Source organism: Leptinotarsa decemlineata, unplaced genomic scaffold (assembly GCF_025532065.1).
Source record: "Leptinotarsa decemlineata unplaced genomic scaffold, Ldec_3_MD MMD2_tig00004307_RagTag_RagTag, whole genome shotgun sequence".
NCBI lineage: Eukaryota > Metazoa > Arthropoda > Insecta > Coleoptera > Chrysomelidae > Leptinotarsa > Leptinotarsa decemlineata.
The window spans coordinates 10,397,635-10,413,400 of NW_027412606.1; the positions used below are offsets into that span (position 1 = coordinate 10,397,635).

The 15,766-nt window shown below is 37.0% G+C and overlaps 1 protein-coding gene across 1 annotated transcript; it reads right to left on the reverse strand.

The window, feature by feature from the left end:
* Positions 1–1,091: 1,091 nt before the first annotated feature.
* On the reverse strand, positions 1,092–14,248 carry LOC141483911 (uncharacterized). The gene is made up of 2 exons (XM_074178958.1): positions 14,097–14,248; positions 1,092–14,033 (listed from the first exon to the last, which is right to left on the reverse strand). Exons 1-2 carry the CDS (start codon positions 14,246–14,248, stop codon positions 13,322–13,324), a joined length of 864 nt encoding a protein of 287 aa, XP_074035059.1. The 3' UTR covers positions 1,092–13,321.
* Positions 14,249–15,766: the final 1,518 nt, after the last annotated feature.

Genomic DNA, 15,766 nt, shown 5'->3' on the forward strand with positions numbered 1-15,766 from the left:
CCGTTCAACGGCTAGAGAGCGACATGTTCACTCCACGACGTGTGGCAGAGTAATGCGTATTCATCGGTCTGCCCTCACCTCTCCTGAAGCGATGAAGGTTCGCTCTAGCCCCGCTATCGATGGTGACACAACGGCAGCCGAGGACTGTTTGCCTAGCGTCTACCCTCTCCGAGACCGCAACGACCACTGCTTGCTCGTACCGGCAACTGTTATCGCATCAAGTTGGGAGATGGGCTTGGCTGTGACGTCAGGCATCTCTAGTGGATAGCAACTAGCAATGTGAATCTTTCACGGTTTCATGGTGGGGGTGACTCACACTGTTTAATATAAAAGAAATGCCTGGCACACTATGAAATCAGTAGACGAATATATCTGCAGCAGTTAGCAATTGGTAGAGTGTTATTCAGTTCGTAATAGAAGGAAGACGGTGAGTGTATTTGTCTGTTGGAAATTGTTTATATTTTCATATATATTTTCATCATGTCCGTTTCAAAAGTAGACTTGAATAAAATTAATAATTTGATTGTACAGGAGGTTGAAATACTAGAGCAAAAGGCCTTATCATCATTGCCAATTGATGAAGTGTACATAATTAAAAATATGTCAACTTATTCTACACGATTTGGTAAATCAATTTTATTAACTTTGCAAGATGTGAGCAATGATAAATTATTTAAAACATGGCTACCAAAACGTATTTCGTTGCAATTCAGTGATGACGATATATCTTGTATCAACTCATCAGGTGGTAAATATACGATGATGTATTTAGGACAGAGCCAACAAAGTTTTGCTGGCATGAAAACGCGATCTCTAGTCAAATTCAATATGATTGAATAATAGTAATAATTTATAGTGAATTTCTTTAGGTCATAGCTTACAAAGTTTTTTTTGGTGTGAAAACGATAACTCTAGTCAAATTCAATATGATTGAATAATAATAGTAATTATAATGAATTTCTTATTGTTTTATTAATATTCATATATTAGATGATAATTATATGGAAATATAAACATTACTAACTTAGTTGAATACACTCACTTTGTAACTACAAGTAAAATGGGAATGTGAGTATTATATCACTGAAAAATTGGAGGTTGCTTATTGTTTTTTTTTTTGTTCGATTTCAGTTCCACCATTTAAAGATGTGGATGCAGTACGCAAGTCAAGATTGGGTCGATATTGTAGATCTCAAATCATCGGTTCAACATTTGTCGTCTAAATTGAAGGTGTTGGGTGATGGAGCCGAACATGCAAGCGTGTATGATATGAGTGTATGCTATGATGAAAAACAAATCGAATTATGCCTTCGTGATGCTGAGAACTATTGGAGTGGTGCAGAAGTTTGCAACAAATTTTTGGATAATGAATTGGAATTGTGGCAACTTTGTGAGGTTATGATTGAACTGAACCTAAGAAGATTCCTGTATAGCCTCCAACCATACTTGCCAGAATGGATTATTCATCACTTTGAATTGAATGATGAAAATCGAGAGGAAATTGAAGATGGTCGCGAAAATGATGATTATGAGGAAGAAGTTATTTTAGATAGTCTGTATGTTCCTGTGAATCATAAATAATGTCAAATAAAAAACTTTGTATTATTTTCATGTTTTATTTATTTAAATCTGATGAAATACAATAGAAAATGATTACAAAACAATAAATATGATATAAAATACAATACATGATATAAGTCAGTTACAAATAAAAAAAAAAAAGATCATAAAACAGTACATGATAGAGTGAAAAAAAAGTGTCAATATCTGCTATGAACTGAACCATCCAATGCATTGTATGTTAAAACTGTATCATGCAAAATTAATGCATATACTTTAGTGTTGTCTGGAAACTTGGTCTTCCTCGTCTCAAACTCAATCTTTATATCAATAGTTGATGATTTTGTTGCATTCGGTTGATGGGAACAATCGATGACGAATAGTGGATTCTCTCTAAATTGTCCAATGTCCATCAGAGGTTCACTCATATCTTTATCATAATAACTTCGCTGGAAACTCTCAAAAGCATAATAAGCAGGAGCATCAAGTTTTTTATCGAAATTCAAATTCCAACGCTCATATGGATAAACTTCAGAATTCAAGTATACTCGAATACTATTGATATCAGCAGTTGTGAATTTTGTAATATCTTGTGTTCTATCTTCAGATGTGGTAGTACTTTGGAATGCGATGATGACAAAACGAGGAGTTTCCAATGCGTTAGTTGTTTTGATGGCCCATATGTCTGAAGAAGTCCCACGTAATGATGGTAGTTCATAGAGGTCCCACATACGATACGCCAACTTGATTTTGGCATTCAGACCGCTTTTGTTTATTCTACTCAAAAGTTTGAGCTTGTGTTTATCATCTGGTACAATATGCCTTATTTTCCATTCGATTTTATTTATTTCCAAATCAGCATCAACCTCACCTATATATGAGTTTTTGAATGATCGAGCGATAATCAAAATCAATTCTTGTTTGGCATTCAAGATACTTTTGTTGTAATCTTCAGCAAAACCCATCAAATATTTCAGTGGTAGTTTTCCACTAAAAACATGACTGTTTGTATCCAAGATATCTTGCTTCAATTGTGAAAGTCCCCAACCAGATGTCAATAATGTGTTAGCATGAGATTGTCCAAATGATATCATGGTTTTCATTGTAGATGTTATCCCAGGTTTTCTAACAACAGCCACTTGTTCACCTCCCATTTCATAACGAATTTCGTCAAAGAGAAATGCAATTGCATTATTCGAGAGATAGCATGTTTTCGCTACATCTTTGGGGGTGAATTTACCTTCTATGTAAATGAAGCTCTCGGCAATATCTAGTATAACATCTTGATTATTGATTGCAATTCTGATTTCATCCGAATTCCTGAATAGCGGTGATCCATAGGGCTTATATGTGTGCTCATGTAAACTTATGAGAGAATGATCGAGCACTGGTTCATTGAATATATTCAACTTTTCATTGTTTGTTTCGAGCACCATTGTTATTTTCTCACTTTCAATCCAATCGATTTCAAAAATTTAAGATCACTCACAGACAGAGCGTTATGTGCTAACTGTTTAGCATACACTTGTGGAATGAGCTTCTTTTTATGCACACCTTTCTTTTTGATAGTGCAACTCGTTTGGGATTGTTCAATGCGATTTTGTCTATTATAAATGAAACCCATAACAACAGTTATTCGATTTTCTTCAATTCCAAAATAATGAAAATCTCTTCTTCACTTCCAAAATCGATAAGGTTATTTTTTTCATCCAAAATACGCACTGTAATGTTGTGAATCAATTGACGACCTTCTGGACTGACAGGCATATATATAATACTGTGTGGTTCTTTAGTAAGATTGTAGCCAGGTTCAACATCAATATCGAATGAGAAAAGAATGTGGGATTCTTCACCATTTATATATGAACCAGATATTATATTGCAATCTAAGCGGATAAGTCTCACAGTTGTAATGTTTATTGGTAATGATGATTCATGTATCTGATTTGGTGGAAATATTTCATGAGCGAACCCCATCATTTCTGCTATTGAATTTGGATGTGTCAGATCAATTTCATATTTGGATCGCATTTCACATTTGAATGTATTATTATTGGCGTGTAGATAGAAAATATCATCTGCAACGACATCATTTGGTTTTTTATCATGAAACAATCTGAACATGATATGTTTCTGTATGACGGCATTGATCTCTTCTATTTCATAAGCACCACATGGAATTTCAATTGTCAACTTTTGGGGTATCGATGAGTTGTCATTACTGATTCTAAAACTAACTAAGTTATTAGCTTCAGTTATATTATTGATTGTATTGCATCCATAGAATCCCAAAAGTCCTAATCCATAACGACTGTTCCTATCCAATTCAATTGGTGGAAAAAAATCCGCACTCAAGACACTTGTCCCGACAGCTTGTAGCTCGAACTTTCGTGACATGACTGATGAATATTTTGAAACACATTTCAATTTATTATTGTACACAGCAACAGCACATTTGAGACAATTTACACTTTTTGGAAGGTGTTGTATTGTAATAAGTATCATTTTTATTGATACCAATATTCACATCCTCTATATTACAAATACAACACATAGATTTCCGAGGTATAGGACCGTCATTAACATCCGATTCTGAATTTTGATCGTGGTGGTGGTGCTCATAACAATATCTATGTTTCATTATATCGATGTCATCTTGCAGATGCTTAGGCAACTTTTCCCAAACATATGCAATCTCATGTGCAACACATGCAAGTATCACTTCCTTAGGCATATTTGCAAGCATCACTTTATCCATTTTTTTCAAGGTACCATATTTTGAAAACATTCTAAGTGAAAACCCCATTCCCTTGATAGCCTCCCGATCCAGTTTTGGTGTTGAATCCATTTTTATTTGGAAAATTATTTAGAGAGAAACTGCAAGCACAAGTGACCACAGAGAACTGTATTAAATTTCTGTTGTCGATCATAGTTATATTTGATTTTTACATTCGAACATTTTCGAAAGAATCGAGTCAATTCCAATGGTGGGGGTAGATCTCCAAAACTATCGAAATATGTGACTTCTTTCCCACATTTTTTATATGCCACCCAATGTGTTCCTGGTCCACTTATTCCATCTAAATTAACAATAGCTGTCTCGTTTTGTTTTGGACCTGAAGATGGTAATCTATCACGCATAAAAACACCACGAAAATGTGGAATTTTCATTTTTTGTGCATAATAACTGAGATCGAGATCAGTAAGAGGCCTCTGAGGTAGGGGTTCAATTAGTTTTTTGTTTTGTTTGTGGCTTTGTATGGTTTTAAATATAGTCCTAAACCTTTACGGTATGGTTTGAGATATATTCCACTTCCGCGTTTGCCTAATGCTACAGCCTCCATGGTTTTATTGTGACGATTGGCTTCCATTAAAGCCGCTCTGCTGGCTTTTGCCGAATTCACGGCCTTGGTAATACCAGCAGCAGCTCCCGCCAAACTTCCTAGTGCGGATAGTCCAGCAAAAATTGGTATCAATGGTAAAAGTCCACCGATCTTGGGAACAGGAATTATGCGTGGTGTGCGGATTTTCTTCTTTCCACCGGCAGCTTTAAGGTATTTACGTGCCGCCTGCAATGCCACAGTGATAGCTTTTTTGCTATTATTCGTCACAAATTGATTCCCACCAGCTTTCTTCAATACATTTCGCACTTTATGGACTATCCCAGCACCAAATGCAACTTTTTTAATTTTATTTTTCTTCGTTTGTTTCCTCTTACATTTTTTCTTATTGGTACTACAACCCATGCCCATATGTCTTTTCGCTTTCATAATGTTGGTGACAAGTAATGCAGCTGCTCTTTCCCCAATACTCGCGTCCTTCGATTTAACCCTATCCCAAGCGCTGTATTCAAGTTCTTTGTCGGCTAAATGTCTTGCTGCAAGATCGGATGGATGCTTAGAATATTGAATATCGTGTTTTTTGCATTCAATATCTAATTTATTGATTCCAGGGTCGTTACGAGCTAAACGTTGTTTCAATTTTGTACCCGGTCCACAGTATTGATAACCTCCGGTAGATGTAATTCGAAAGGAAGTTTGTTTATTAAATCATTAACAAAACCACAACCTCTTTTAATTTTACGATCACTTTCAATACGTCCGTATCGTTTGATGGTACACATTGAAATGAATAAGCTAATAACATTTATATAGTCTCCAACCACGGCACGATGCGCATTGTAAAACAGAAAGAAAAGTTTGCTGTAGATAATCTAGATGAGAAATTTGGTTGTGGATTGAATGGACAAAGGGTATTCAGACATGGTCCACTACTTCCATCATCAGTTCGAGGACTCATTATAGGACCTTCAAATTGTGGAAAGACGAATGCAATGATATCACTATTAACACATCCACAAGGACTGAGATTTAGAAATGTGTATCTCTATTCGAAATCACTCAATCAACCTAAATATCAGTACTTGCGAAGTGTTTTGGAACCTATAAAAGGATTAGGTTTTTATACATTCAGCAATAATGCAGAAATAGTGGAACCCTCCGACGCTAAGCCTAATTCTGTTTTCATTTTCGATGATGTAATATGTGAAAAGCAAGATATTATTAGATCATATTTCTGTATGGGACGTCATAAGGATGTTGATTGTTTTTATCTAGCACAGACATATTCACGGGTACCCAAACAGTTAGTGCGTGACAATACCAATTTCATTATAATGTTCAAACAAGATGAGACGAATTTACATCACATTTATTCAGATCATGTTTCACCCGATGTAACATTCAAACAATTCCAATTGATGTGTGTTAAATGCTGGGAGGACCAATATGGATTTCTAGTCATTGATAAGGATAGAAAAATAGATGAAGGTAGATATCGCAAAGGATTCGATAGTTTTATATACCCATGATCTTGTTTTTGGAACTTATTCGATCACTGAATATTGTAGTGGTCACTTCACCAACGAATTAAGCTTTAATTCAAAAAAAAGGGCATTATGAATACAAAAAAAGATCCTGAAAATAAAAACAATGAAATAAATTTGAAACGTCAACTAGTAGAGACAACAGAAGCTGTCAGGCAGAAATTCAACTCTATCAAGAATGATAATATTGAAAATCGTACGACACTTGAAAGATTGTATGAGCCCATAATGAAACCATTGAATGTTTTATCATCAAACGCTACTTCTAAATCACCAGTGTTATCACCAAATCATGGAACTGTTCAATCTACTTCAAATTATCCCATGAGTACTCCAATAGGAAGAAAACAATCTTTTGGTAGTGTATCATCTGTGAATAGTGACACGAGCACACTTCAAGACGATATGAGAACAACTCTATTCGAAACACCATCATCGTCCCACATCGATTCCTCGGATCCTGACATCTCACCTGTTATGAATGAAAGTGGTGAAGATGTTTTGATGAAACATTTGAATAATATAAAATCTAGAAATCCAGCATATGATGGAACATTTGGCGTACGTATGGATCCAATTACACAAAAGCTGAAAATGGGAAGTCTAGTGGTAAATTTCAAAGATGGAAACATTTCATTTTGGGATGCTAATAAAGTGAAAAAATATGAATGCGCAGGTAGTCCAGAATTGTATGATATGATTTTTTTGAAGAATCCACAAGATGTTGATAATGAAGAAACTCGTCAAGTATATTCCAAAATATTGAAAATAACGAATGCTCCATATAAACAATATCATCTGAAGAATGGTTTTAAAAATACAAATTCTAAAAAATTTCGTGAAGTTATCAAACCTCTATTAGACTCACGACAATATCCAATAAGAAGTAGAAGTAAAATTGGTGGAGCACTCAAACGAGTGAAAATGGAGAAAATATATAATTCTAAACCTGTGAATTATGTGTACTGGAATTCACCGAAAGAGTTAGTTGCTCGCCTACGACTATTGGTAGCTTCAAAGTCAGCCGGACATACCGGACATGATAATGAAATAATTTCAATAATTGAAGAATTACGTGAAGAAGGTATAATATATTAACATATTCACATGTAATGATCACTGTCACATCATCATTCAATGCAGTAACATTATCACCTTTTCTCTTTAATCATATTGAAATAGAATGACTAATGAAATAAGTGATGTCAAACGACAAGTTGTTAATGAATTACATAAACCTGCAAGACGTAATTTTCGTAGAAGAATAACCACCATCAAAGGTTTTGCAGATCTATGGCAAATAGATTTAGCTGAACTGCAACCTTATGCAAAAAGTAATGAAGGATACCGATATATACTTGTAGTGATAGATTGTTACTCCAAATATCTGTGGACTGTAGCAGTTAAAGATAAAACAGGTAGTACAGTAACTAATGCAATGAAACATGTACTGAAAGAAGCCAAATACTCCCCCAAACACATACAAAGCGATCAAGGGAAAGAATTTTTCAATAAAAGCTTCTCATCTCTCATGCGAGAATATAATATCAATCATTATTCAACATTTAGCACAAAGAAGGCAGCTATAGCAGAAAGAGTGATTCGTACAATAAAGGCATGGCTCTACAAGGAATTTTCGATGAGAGGTCACCACAAATGGCTTGATATTCTTCCAATTATAACTAGTAGATATAATAATAAAGTTCATCGTACAATAGGTATGGCACCCATCAATGTTGATTCAACAACAAAATTAAAATTCAAGGGTATCAATGGAATTGGAGGAAGACAAAGTAAACCCAAATTCCAATTAAATGATATTGTACGTATAAGTAAATACAAACATATTTTTGAAAAGTCTTACACTGCGAATTTTACCACGGAGCTATTCAAGATTGTTAAAATTAATAAAACCATCCCAACGACTTATAATCTTGAAGATATGAATGAACAGCCGATTAGAGGATGTTTTTACGAAGAAGAGTTATTACGAACCGAGAATCCTGACGTATATCTGATTGAGAAGGTGTTGAAGAGAAGAAAAAATAAAGTATATGTAAAGTGGTTAGGCCTTCCTAGCGAACAAAATTCTTGGATTGATGAATCAAATATGGTTTAAATGTATATAATAGTGACTTTTATGAATAAAGTAATATTAAAGTTCATTATTGTTTTCATTTCAATTATAAGTATGTGAACTGAAAAATATTGCAGCGGTAAACATTGCCCCAGCCATTCGCAATGTTCTGTGTATACCAAACCAAATTAATTGTATACTCCATTCCCGCTTATATTTTTCAACTCACGATATTGAAAACACATTATCATTCCCAAAACTAATCGCCGTCACTTTGAAATGCAGTATCCAACTCTTTTTGCCAATTATCTCTCACTGATAATGCTGTCTCATAAAGCTTAGTCGACTCCTCAAGCTCAGCCTGAGCTTGCATTCTCGAACGTTGATGGAATTGCTTATCTTTACCAATTTTTGAACGGAGTTCATCAGCATCTTTAGACATTCTAGCCAATTCAACCTTCGCTAATGCAATCTTGGCATCTAATGCTTCAAGAGTTTCATTATTAGCATTAATAGCTCGCTCACTCTTTTCAAGTTCAGCAATAGTCATCTGTGCCTTTACAAGACGGCATTTTGCTTTCCTTTTCATTTCCCCAAACCGATGGAGGGGGCTGAAAGAAGATAGCGGTTCAGCTTTCAAATCACTCTTCATTTCTTTAGGAGTACCTTTTGGCTTCCTCTTCGATCTGTCACTTTTCGTTGCGGGTTTTTTCTGTCGCACAACACTTTTGGATTCTTTCTTTTCTTTAAAGTCAGTGACAATCGATGAAGATGCCTTAGTAACCTTCCTCTTGATTGTTCTAGATTTCTTATCAACACCAAGAGGAAGGGTAGATGAAGAGTGTTTGAGTGATGATAATTGCGAAACGATCGGATTTTCAATAATAATTTGCTCATTTGGTTCTGGCACATCTGCAAAGTTAACGAAGTCGTTAATATCAAAATCATTTATCGAATCTTGACTCGATAAATGTAATACTGGAATATTTTCAAAATCAGTCTGATCGATATCAACAAGTGGTGAACCATCTTCAGCAATCAATAGCGGCATAGAGCTCATGATTATTAAGGTCTGAGGAATGATATGTGATAGCAATAGAATGTGGATAGGAAAGGTGATGATGTTACTGAGACCTCACCATTTATAGAAGAAAATAAACTAGCGCATGCGCTCTTTCATCAACTGGCACATGCGCTCTCTCACTAAACTATTCACGCATGTAACAATCTTTGTCATTTAAGAGGAAAACTTTGTGTTGCATGCATGTATTTTTAAATGTTAGAAAATAATACAAATAAATTCAAAATATATATATATTTATTAATAATAGAGGACAATAACGATAATAAAAAATGAAAAAATGTTAATATGTCTCTGTGGATGTGGAACGTTCTTTGACTCTATTCCTCAATAGTTGTTGCTCGTGCGTCAAACACCAACATTGAAAAAAATGGATTCTCCTATTGGGGTAGAGTTGACCAACCTTCTCACACAGATCCCAAGTACTTCTACATGCATTGCATACATGATTCCAACAATTCATGGAATATGTATCACAACGCAAACAACGTTGCAGTGGAGTTGGAACGGCAGCACAGATACCACAAATATTTCTACAGATACCTATATTGTTGAATATTATAGGTTCGGAACACTTCAGACACTGTAACTGTTGTTGACGATAATCCGATTTTGTTCGCTTCGGTGGATGAGAAGGAGGCGATAGTTGAATCCGCAACACGCAATCACTACACATACCAGTACATGGATTGATTGAATCCTTAGGTCTACTTATTTGACAAAAGTAGCACACAATAGCCCCTGCAATCATCATTGGGTAGACACACACTTTTGGTTTTTCATTCCACTCTTTTGGAAACGGCATTTTACTAATTCGATTAGAAATATAAAGAGATGACTTACAGAAACTCTGAATGCTCTCTCCTATACCTACGATCTCTATTTATACAAATCAACATCATGTGGAAGTATAGTGGGATAACTTCTCCTACTATTCCACTCTAAACGAGTCAAGTGGGAGTCGCATCACCTCCTATATAAGTTGACTTGCAAACCTAGAGTTCATTCATTCACTCTCTACAACTGTGAGCAAACAACAACAAGATGAATTCTGCAAAAATAAATGCTGCATTAAATAGAATAGCTGCTGTTGATGAAAACAATTGGATAGACGAATCAGATGATGAGGATGTCAATGTTCCGCTAGAGGAAGTAATAGTTGAAGCAGAAGATGTTGGAGTCGATGAAGATGAGATAGACGAAGTTGAAAACGAGGCCAACCAAAGCGACGAAGATGATGACGTGATGGAGTTTGAGAGGGTCATGGATGAAGAAGGAGATGATGAAGGGATAGAAGCTGACACAACTGAAGGTGATGGTGCTATGAGGATCGGTATGCGAACACTCAATGTCAGTGAGACACTGGAAGATCCCTTGGATTTGTATTGTGCATTGGATGCATACGTATTGATCAGCACAATAGATGGAGAGAACAAAAAACTATGTTGGTGCTGCTTTCGGTTTTATTCGCATAGAAACAATAATGGAGGGTGGTATGCCCATGTCAACACCCACAACACTGTCTCAATTATGGAAATGGGACAGAATTGGTGTGAAGCTTGCGAGAGGCCACTAACAAACTTCACCCGAGTATCTACATGTATTATATGTAATAATGTCCAACCTGTGGCACAATAACCGTGGACCTACTGGTCAAAAAAAAAAACAACAGCCCTTTTCAGGGCTACATTATTCACACAAACAGTAGTTAGTTGTATTAGTATTCATAGATTATGTGACAAATGAATACTTTGATTAATAAAAGTCTAAGTTGGAAATTTGTTAGTCTTTGAATATCTATACATTATATGACAAATAAATTACTACTTTGACTGAAAAGTCGAAATTTGGAATTTGATAGTCATTGAATATCTATGCATATGATGAGTACTACTTTAAATGAAAGTTGAAGTTGGCATTTGTCAATCATTCATATGCATATAATGATGAATACTTTCACATACATATATTTCGTTTGAGATTATAATGTTAACATAATGTTAACAATGGTATGAATCTGTTTCTGTTTGAAAGTATAATGGTAGCTCTGAAAAGAGCTATTTTTTTTATTGTTTCAGTCTTTAATTGTAGCCCTGAAAAGGGCTGTTATTTTTTTATTAATCCATGCAATGATATGGACTAACGCTCCTCATCATCAGAAACAATAATTATGGTATCGTCATCTGAATCAGATGATATACTAATGATATCATCCTCATAGTAGTCATCTGAATCAGATGATATACTCATGATGTCGTCGTCGTCATAATCAGCTGAATCAGATGATATACTAATCACATCATCCGCATTATTATCGTCAACAGCATCTATGTCGTCCTGAATACCTTGTTCCACTCGTTCTGCGAAATCATCAGGAAGATCATAGATTCGCTGCAGAAATTGAGCGAAGGTTGTACTCAAATGATCAGACGTTGAATCTATTTCATGTACTTGGATGGGTCCTGTACTCGACATTGTGGAAGAATGATATAGAACTGGGATTGTTGCTATATTTATATTGGAAGAAATGAAATGGAGGGGGTGAAATGTAGAACAGTGTTTGAGATTCGAAAACATCAAGAATGAAACTCTGAGCGATTATTAGGAGAAATTCTAGTGATTATTATGGAAAAAAAACTAATAAGAGGGAGAGGAAGGGAGGAAGACACTGCCCCAGCCTCGCAGTGCCTCGTGTACACCAACCAAAAAGTGTGTACTCCGTGGAAGGAAAGGAAAGGAAATGATGGACGAGTAGATGATTATATGTCATCATCGGAATTGAGGACATCATCATCGATTAGGATTGGGGATGGCGGAGGACTATCCTCGATGAGGATAGGGGATGGTGGAGGACGTCTAACGTCAAGCTCGTCATCAGCATCATCACCAGAGTCGTCGTCGTCATCATCGTCGTCGTCGCTACTCATTGGGACAATGTCATCATAAGCAGGGTCCCACCATCCGTCAGGATCTGGATATTCCGAGTCATCCAAGTGTCCTTCGTCACTGCCAGTGACATGCTGAACTTGCATCCTGATGTCGTGATCCCGGTATTCGTATGGCGGACTGTGGGGTTCCGTGGTGGAAGAGACAACCTGTACCTGGCTGTTATCCCAGTAATTGAAGTTGTACCCCTGATCCGGGCAGCTATAGGGTTCGGAGGTTGAATCGGGTTCCATCTCGATGCTAGCTGATCAACTGAATGTTTCATCAGATGATTTCTACTTTTATACTTTCGAGAGGGAGTGGGAGAGGAGTGGAACATTGAGTAGGGGTAAATTGTAGTGTGACATAAGACATATTCAATGAGTAGGGGTAAATTGCAAAGTGACATAAGACATATTCAATGAAAGAGATACTTGAATGGATAAAATACAAATGAAATATACTTGTCGATTTCACTATGAAACATGTCTATTTTTTTATTTTTTAAATTTTCTTCACATGAAATTATTTACAAGTGATTAGAGAACACAAAAATTGATGTGAGGTATTTGTCTAGAAGAACTTGGAATTGAAATAAAAAAATAATAATGATAATAAGAGGAAGTGAAGAAAAATGCTCCAACCATCGCATTGTTCAATGTGTACCAAACCAAAAAACAGTGTACACCCTTTATTTCACTTCCTTTTCCTTTATTCAATATAAACTTAACAAATATAAACTTAAAACTACCATAATTAAATACTCCTAACTAACCTAAAACTAATCTTACATTTACACTTCATCTACAAAAAGAGTGTCCATAACTGTCACTACTTTTTTGTACAGCTCTATCGAAGAGGTCTTTGCTTTACACCTTTCCTGCAGAGATGCATAATTCCGATCTATTTCGGCCATTTCCTTTTGGAGTTCCCTCCGTCGGTTATCCATTTCAGCCATTTGTCGCTTCATGGTAACCAACGCGGCCTCGCTAGATCGGGCAGCTCGTTCTGCTTTCTTGCATCTCTGCAGAAAAACACTCATCTTTTCACTAACCTCTCCGATAGGCTGTGGCACCAACACCTCAGGATCCGCCGGTGTCGCTGGCAGCGGTGGTAGTCGCGTCACCAACGGCGACAATATCACCAACTCCGGAGAAGGACTCCTCGGAATTTCCACTGCTGCTGGTGCTGCTGCTGGTGTGGAGGCCCTCTTACGAGAGGTCGAAAAACTACCTGCATAAGGATTAGTCCTATTGCAAGTAGCTCGGTACTTTGAAATAGGACCAACCTTTGCTGCAGGTCGTTGGCAAACCTTCTTCACAGCCCTGACTTCCTCCTCCTCCTCGAATAAGTCAGGGCTAGAAGATCTGCACCTAACTCGCGAACGCGAAGTGGTTGGCTGGTCAACCGTCACCGCTCTCGAAGATGCTGCCTCCTCCTGGTCAGCGGACACCGGCAGAATAGACGCCACAGCATTATTCACCTCCTGTGTATTGGTTGCCATTCTGAAAAAGAAGAAATAATACAAAGTTAGTTGATATAAAAAATAACATTCCTAATTTACTTACTCAAATATCAAGTTGGTCGTTGGAACGTACTGCCTTGTTGTGGAGTGGACTGCTCTCGATGAGATGACTTCTCGAACTGAATGTTGTGGAGTGCTCTCCGGAGGGTATCGACTTCGATGCGTGAGCGGTGGGAAAATGGTGGGAGCGCACATGCGCGATGAGGGTAGGGGTGTACATGCGCAAATGTTGGGAGTCGGGGGGCGGGGCTTCGGGGAGGGGAGGGGCGGGGCTTCGGAAAGGGGGCGGGGCTTCGGAAAGGGGCGGGGTATCCGAAAAGTTGGTGGCGACGGGGGGGGGGGGGGGGGGGGGGGGGGGGGGGGGGGGCGTGGCCCTAACGGGCCCCGCCCACTGCCTGGGCTCCGCCCAGGTGGGTGGGGCCTCCGGCCCCAGGTAGGCGGGACATCTGGAGAGACATCTACGCCCTCTTCGCGCGCGCGTTCGTAACATAATATGCAACCGAACACCTAACCTAACGTATTAACGTATTAACGTAACCTAACCTAGTACGCTAACCTACCGCTATGCAACCGAACACCTAACCTATCGTATGTATTAACGTAACCTAACCTAGTACGCTAACCTACCGCTATGCAACCGAACACCTAACCTAACCTAACCTAACCTAACCTAACCTAACCTAACCTAACCTAACCTACAGTAACTATTAACCTAACCTAACGAGGGAATACTAACCTAACACCTAACCTAACGTAAGTATGCAGCTAACCTAACGTAGCTATTAACCTAACCTAACGAGGGAATACATTCACCATGTTGGTTCCATTAATACATCATCAGTTGGTTTTGGTTTTGGTTGTATTATTCTATGATTTGGATTAATGTTCAGTCCTGGATATCCCAGTCCACCTGATGATGATGGCCTGACTTCTTTATGGTTTTTCTCCAATACTTCAACTCTCTGTTCCAGTACATCATACTTTTTCATTGTAGTCCCTGTTATGTTTGACATAGCATCAAATTTTTTATTTGTAGACGCTGTTATGTCAGACATTTTTATGTCTACATCACTTGTAAGTTTGTCAAATTTACGAGTGAAAGTTATCCGAGCCTCTGCAATTTTATCGTTAAATGCTTGCCGGGCGTCCCGAGCAATATTGCCTATTGTGGATTGTATTGCAGCTTGTAGGGCTAGAAGTATAACTTCCTTTGCTCCATTAATTTCCCCCTCAAGATATGATACAGTTACACAATCACTCTTGTCAATTGGTTCACTTGTATTTTTCAATATTTTCCTTTGCATGTCATAATGACCATCTTTTGTTAATTTAAAACCATTCCCAGGAGGACCTCGAATGACATTACCACCCCATTTTCTTTTTCTACCAAACTTATCGATTGTTTTAGACATTGTGCACTCTACGATGATTCTCTTCAAACTGATATTTCTGTCATTTACATTATACTATATATTGCAGTAATTGATTAGGGAAATAGAAATAATACAAATAAAATTTTAATCATTTTATATTCATTACAGTAATACATATACATACATACATAATACATTAATATCACATTACTTCTATCATATATTATTAATTATAAATGGCTACATAAATATCAATATTGAATTTTCCGGTTTTGAAGATATTGAATGATATTTCAATCATTGATCTCGGCAGATAATAAATTAATCAATTGATCCAATG

Bases quoted from the DNA above. Each gene is read 5' to 3' on its own strand.
- LOC141483911 (XM_074178958.1), bottom strand. From the start codon at position 14,248: ATGTGCGCTCCCACCATTTTCCCACCGCTCACGCATCGAAGTCGATAC. The intron at 14,034-14,096 runs GTAAGTAAATTA...CTTCTTTTTCAG, and splicing joins ACGACCAACTTGATATTTGA to AATGGCAACCAATACACAGG.